The 6,000-nt window shown below is 46.0% G+C and overlaps 1 protein-coding gene across 3 annotated transcripts in view; it reads left to right on the forward strand.

The window, feature by feature from the left end:
• LOC147634032 (heme oxygenase-like, multi-helical) overlaps window positions 1-5,179 on the forward strand; it is a 29,849-nt gene extending 24,670 nt beyond the window's left edge. The window contains exons 2-6 of one of the 3 annotated variants that reach the window (XM_086805128.1): window positions 2,443-2,551; window positions 2,817-3,107; window positions 3,332-3,740; window positions 4,134-4,403; window positions 4,491-5,179. In XM_086805128.1, coding sequence (XP_086661254.1) covers window positions 2,443-2,551; window positions 2,817-3,107; window positions 3,332-3,740; window positions 4,134-4,403; window positions 4,491-4,924 — 1,513 coding nt within the window. In that variant the 3' untranslated portion in view covers window positions 4,925-5,179. The remainder of the gene's footprint in view (window positions 1-2,442; window positions 2,552-2,816; window positions 3,108-3,331; window positions 3,741-4,133; window positions 4,404-4,490) is intronic. The other 2 variants (XM_086805126.1, XM_086805129.1) reach the window with 2 other exon arrangements.
• The last annotated feature ends 821 nt before the right edge of the window (window positions 5,180-6,000 follow it).

A 6,000-nucleotide genomic window follows, 5' to 3' on the forward strand; every position in this document is an offset into this window, starting at 1 on the left:
GCTGCATCGGTCTTTGGGCGTGCTGCTGTGGCTGTCTCCCTCGACGGCGCCCCTGTCCAAGCTGCCACTCCGAGGTCTTTGTGGCCTGAGCAGGTGTCCCGGAGGCTGCCTGCCGAGCCGCATTTGTGGGCGGGCCATCAGGGGCCTGCTGCTGCTGCGGTGAAGGTCGGGGTCTCCTGCGAGGGCAGGCCTTGGCCAAATGGCCGACCTGCTTGCAAATAAAGCACTGGTTCGGGAGCCCCGAGAACTCCACACTCTGATCAATCCATCCCCCCCCTATCCTAGGTAGCTGAATGACCTTCGGTAGGGAGGAGATGTCAGGAACCAAAATTCTGACCGAAGGTAGCCCAGCTGCTCTGGCCACCACTGAAGCTGTTGTGGGGTCAGTCTCTAGCACCGAACCCACCAATGCTCCTAGCCTAGAAAGGAGCGGAAGGTACTCACGGCGGAGTCCAGGGAAGCAAACTGTAACATGGAAAAGACGCTCTCCCTGCTCGGCCGCTGCTGGGTCAAAGCCATGCTGCCAAGGTCTGAAGAATGCCTGAGCACCCCTGATGTCAAGGGGACTCATGGCTAGGACCTTGACCACGCTCTGGGCTGTCTTGAACTCGATCTGGTAGTGTCCACGGCCCAGTAGCTGAACGTCCAGGATCTTGCCCACATCTGCAAGAAGGCGGGCCTGGAGAAGATCCCGGATCTCCCCTCTGCTGGGGCGAGTGCCGACTATACGGCAGATGGTGGAATGTGCCTGGAGGCGTTCCACCTCTGCGGCGAGGCTCGCTTCCTCTTCTGGTGAAAGAGAGAGCTTGATGGGGGTATCCTCAGGGGCGGGCGAGGGGGCTGCGGGAAAGTCCCTCTGAGGTGGGGCGGGAGGAGCCTCCATCAGTGTCTGAAGCTATGTCGAATGCGGAGCGAATGCAGAGAGTCCTGCAAGAACCGAGCTGCACACAAAGGACGGAGGGGGAAGGCGGAAGGCAAAAAGAAAACCCCAGGGGACGGAAAAATCAGGAAAAAGGGGGGGGGAGGGGGTAAGGCGGCGAAGACAAAAAGCCCCTAGGGGGGAGGCGGAAGCAGCGCGAAAAAGGGGGTGGGGGGGGGAAGATAGGGCGACGGCGGCGAAAGGGGGGGCGGGGCGTTGGAGAAGGACGGGAGGGCGCGAAGGAGAGGAGCAGGGGCAGGGGACGGCGGGCGCTACAGCGCTGGGGCGCGCAGGACAGCCAGGCGGGGGAGGGGGGGCAAACACGAGGGCAGGCGCGGGGGGGGGGGGGGGGGGGCAGGCGCGGGGGCGGGAATGGGGGAAGGGCGTGCAGTCAGCGCGAGAGGGGGGGGGGAGCGTGAGCTTCAGCGAGCCGATTGTGATGTCCCTGTCATGTAGTCATTGCTTCCTATGCTGATAATCCTGGTGTATCTTACCCTCAAGCCGTTCGATTCTAGCTATAGAACGCTGAAAACGGTCGTTGGATGCAAGAATTATGACCAAAAATGTAACCTACAATGAGACACGGAACACGTTTCCACAAAAATGAAATTTCGAATTGTATTCACAAGAAGCGACGTTTACAAAGATGGATCCAGGATGATGGAAGTGACTTGTGGGGGTTTGATGGCAGAGGATTCCCTTACCAAAATGTAGGTAGGAGAGGTTGGGCTAGGCCACACTCCTGCTCTTCCCCTAATCTCAAAGTCTCCCTAACCCTGTTAGATTAAGCTCTAATTCCAAGGATTAGTGTTAGGTACGTAACACTATCCCATCTAGACCGTTGCATATATCCAGTAGCCCCCCAAGGTTTGTTCCATCTCATTATTTATGGAGTGATTCCACACATGTCTATCTTGTATGACAATAGTGCCCTGGTCTCTATATATCCCCAACCCTCCTCCACACCTTTCTATCTAGTTTGACAATTGTGCCCTGGTCTGTATATATTCCCAACTCTCCTCCTTGCTTGGGTAATATGATAGTCTGCCGTGCAATCCATGCCCCTAGAGTCATGAGAACTGTCAAGCCATGACCAAAGATAGTTTTAAATCAATCTTTTTAGGTGCTGCTGCCTTATGTATGACCATGAAAAGCACCAGCCCAAAGCTATATACAAGCAACAGCAAGGAGCACCTGCTTCACCATCGGCCCACCACCACTCTAGATTCCAAATCTAGTCAAGTAAAGCTCGAAGACTAGCACAAATTTTCTGAGTAGGAGTAATGCGTATACCAAGCTGGCAGTTCGGTCCAAACTGGCTCCTCAGTTTCTGAGATCCCAAACCCAACTGATTTGTTTCAATCACTAATAGCTCCAGCTGCTAAACTCTCAAGCTTAGTCCCATACTTTTGCATGTCCACAGTTCCTTTCGGACTTCTTGGCCTTCATCTGTTGCAAAACAAGTGGAGTCCTTTTTGACCATTAACTTCCAAGCTCTGATGCTTTTCTTTTCTTTCTTATAGGTATCGTCTTACACTTGACAATGTTGATGATGATGTGTCCAAGCTGTCGATCAACCAGCTTCTACAGGCTGTTGTTGATGAGCTAAAACTCCATTCTTCTTATGCTGAGGTAAAATCCAGAGAACACTGTTTCTTTAACTTATCAAATCAACATTTTTCCTTATCACTTTGCTATTATTGGAATAATCTGTAAAAACATCCTATGCCATATACATATGTAATATACATACATACTTACATGCGTGCATGAATACATACGTAGTACATACACACCAGCAAGGTGAACATTTTCATGCCTTTGTGGACTTGTAGTGAAGTTTAAACGTAAAAACTCTTCTTGCATGGTTAAGAGCTGGATATGTCTGCACATGCAGGCTTGGGGTGTTGATCTTAGCAAGGAGAGCAAGCCCAACAATGCCACTGTTAAATACACCGATTTTCTTTTAGCAACAGCAGCAGGTAAAGGAGTCTTGAAGGACACCGGAGGAGGAGAAGGCACATCTTTGGATAGGCGAAAGCTAGCTGCTTTAACGATTGGGGCCATGACACCTTGCATGCGGCTCTATGCATTTCTGGGACAGGAGATTGCAAAGAGCTTGGATAAAAACTGTCAGGCTACTCCTTATCATGAGTGGGTCGACACGTATTCTGCAGAAGCTTTTCAGGTATGTGGAGTGAAAATGAATGGCACTTGAAGGTAAATGTCAATCTTAAGGATTGAAGGATTCACATGAAGTTTTCTTAAGTTATTCACTCACTTTGTATATAAATTAATTTTGCTACATTGTAATGGATTATATCAAACGGCATAGAACAACTTTCAACTGGAAAGACACGGGACTCTTTTGAAAAGTCTTTCTAAACCCACCTGCTGTCTTGGTGGGTGCAGGCGTCAACTCTGCAGATTGAGCGACTTCTTGAAAGTTTGGCAGGACCTTTAGGTGAAGATGATATCCGACATCTTGAGAGTCTTTACCGCCAAGCTTTGAGTTTGGAGTTGGAGTTTTTTTCTGCCCAGGCCGACTGTCAGTGTGCGCTTGTACCCTTTATTAGAAGACAGAGTGACAGCTCCGACCTTTGCTATCTTTTGATGTCCGACTTCGATTTGACTTGCAGTATGACTGATTCATGTTCTGCTCTAGCCAATGTTTCCATAGGAGCAGCCACCAACAAAGAAAAGGAACATGATTCAAGCATGTGCCGCAAATCCTCCTTAGAACTCAGAAGAAAATGGGACTTGCTTGAGAAATCTTATAGTGATCAATATACCACAATCTTGACTCTTCCAGAATACACAGGTCTGATGGTTTGTTACCTTAACTCTCTGATCTTTTTCCCCACGTCTGATGTTCTGTTTTCTGTCTCCTTTCCAATAACTAAACTATGTGTGTGGGGCTTGCTATTCCCATTGATTGATCAGTTTGCATAAAGGCTTTACTTACAGGTACATCCCGAAAAGAAGAGATTAATGCCTTTGAATATATAAGACTATGTGCTCTTCTATGAGAGGGAGATTGTGGCCTCAAGGCTCATGGTAGCCTTATCTTTCTTTTTATGTAACAAGTCTCCCCTTTTTTGTGGTTAATTAGCACCCAAAGGTTTTTTAGGCTTTAGGTGGTTATGTGTGAATGACCATCTCTGTTAAGATGTGGGATAATTGACCTTTCTTTTAAAGCTCAAGTATTGGACAGAAAACTCTCACAGGTACTATGATCATGATGGGCTAAGGTCTTTCCTGGAGCGATTGTCACGATTCGAGATTCAATCAAACTCTGAAGTCATAAAAATGGGTGTTTTCCAAGGGCTAGACATGGAAGAAGTGCGAAGAGCCGGTGGTGAAATGCAGCTACAAGAAGGGTGCTCTAACTTTTTCAGACAGGTCTCAATGCATGGTAATGTGAAGACCCACATTATCTCAGTATGCTGGAGTAAAACATACATCGAGAGTGCTTTGTCAGAGGGTATATACTGCTTACCTTGGTGTAAGAGGACTGGTTTAGGTCTTAAATCATGGACTTTCTAATTAATGACGTTTCTATCTGGTGCAGGAGGTATACACTCTGTAAAGGTCCATTCTAATGAGCTTAGCACAAGTGGTTCATACACCTCTGGAGACATTATACGTGTAGTTGAAACCCCCCTTGATAAGGAGAGGGTGTTTGAAGAGATACTTGAAGATTTGAAGGACATTTCAAGAACAGTTTTAACTGTTTATATTGGGGATAGTGTAACTGATCTTACGTGCTTACTGAAATCTGATTTGGGTATTGTTGTTGGATCAAGTTCGAATTTGAGAAGAGTTACACAAGCTTTTGGGGTGTCCTTGGTGCCCCTTTGCAAAGGAATCTTGGAAAAGGTGAAATGTGGAGGTACACAGGGTTGGCAATGCTCGGAAGGAGTTTTGTACACGGTTACAAGTTGGCATGAAATATATGCTTTTATGATTGGGATGTCTGACCCCCAACATGGAGTCTCTAGTTAAGGCTAGTGATGCACAGGAGGATTTTTATCACCGTATTTGAGGTAATATTAACAAAACAAGGCTTTGGAAAAGGACTAGGAAATTAGGATTTCTGCTTCAAAAATTTAATAACCATGCTCTCATTGCAGCAGTTGAGAGCCTAAGGATTTGTTCATAATTCTTACATTCTTCTATACATGTTCCTTACGACCCTGGCTAAGGTCTTGTATTGAAGAATATGTTTTGGTTTCTTATTAGAGGCATTTACAACTTTTCTCTGATGGCATTCTCATGCTTCCTTGATCCTCTTAGCAAGATAAGAAAATTTTGAGGGCTGGAAAATGAAACCACCTTCTATACTCACCGGTCTATTGGGGATGTATCAAGTGAATGAAAGGTGTAACTCTTGGGTGTAGAATCATTTTAGGGATGGATCATAATAGGACACATCTCAAGCATCTTGCACTAGGAAGATCAATAGGTGTGCCAATGCTTTTTGACAATTTGTTTAGGATGCTCAAAATGTGAATGTGTATATTTAGTGTTGTACCTTCGTCTAGGGTCAAAGTCATACTCCTTCAGGGTTGTCTAGAGCTTCCAGAAGGATGCTGAAGTATGGGTAAATTACGTTGATGGCAGCATGCTTTTTTCTTCTTTATTTTGATGTGAGGGGGTAATTGAAATTAGATGCCATATAGTGATTACCATCCATCTAGTTAGATCTAGTAAATCCTCATAGCTAATTGTCAATATGATATTGGGAGAGTACCTTTGGCTTCTTCGAGTGGACCTATATGGATTAACATTTGAGAGGATGTTTAAAAAATCCTAGAGAACAGTCGTTGAAGTGTTATGTTTTTCAAAATTTTGTTAACCACCACTTTTCCATTTCTCGCTTGGCTATGATGTGAATTGGTTAAAACTCGTTATGGAGACTCGTTCAACAGCCTCTCTCTAGAGGACAGACCTTGTACTAATCACATGCCATGATGGATGAAGCCAAGACCATGTGTACACAGTGGAGGCTAAGATTTATGTCACTAGGCGAGTTCTGCATGTGGACAACATTGCAAAGAATTATAAGCTCGTTGAGTGTT

Source organism: Cibotium barometz, chromosome 11 (assembly GCF_041138505.1).
Source record: "Cibotium barometz isolate CiBa-2024 chromosome 11, ASM4113850v1, whole genome shotgun sequence".
In the NCBI taxonomy this organism is placed as follows: Eukaryota; Viridiplantae; Streptophyta; class Polypodiopsida; order Cyatheales; family Cibotiaceae; genus Cibotium; species Cibotium barometz.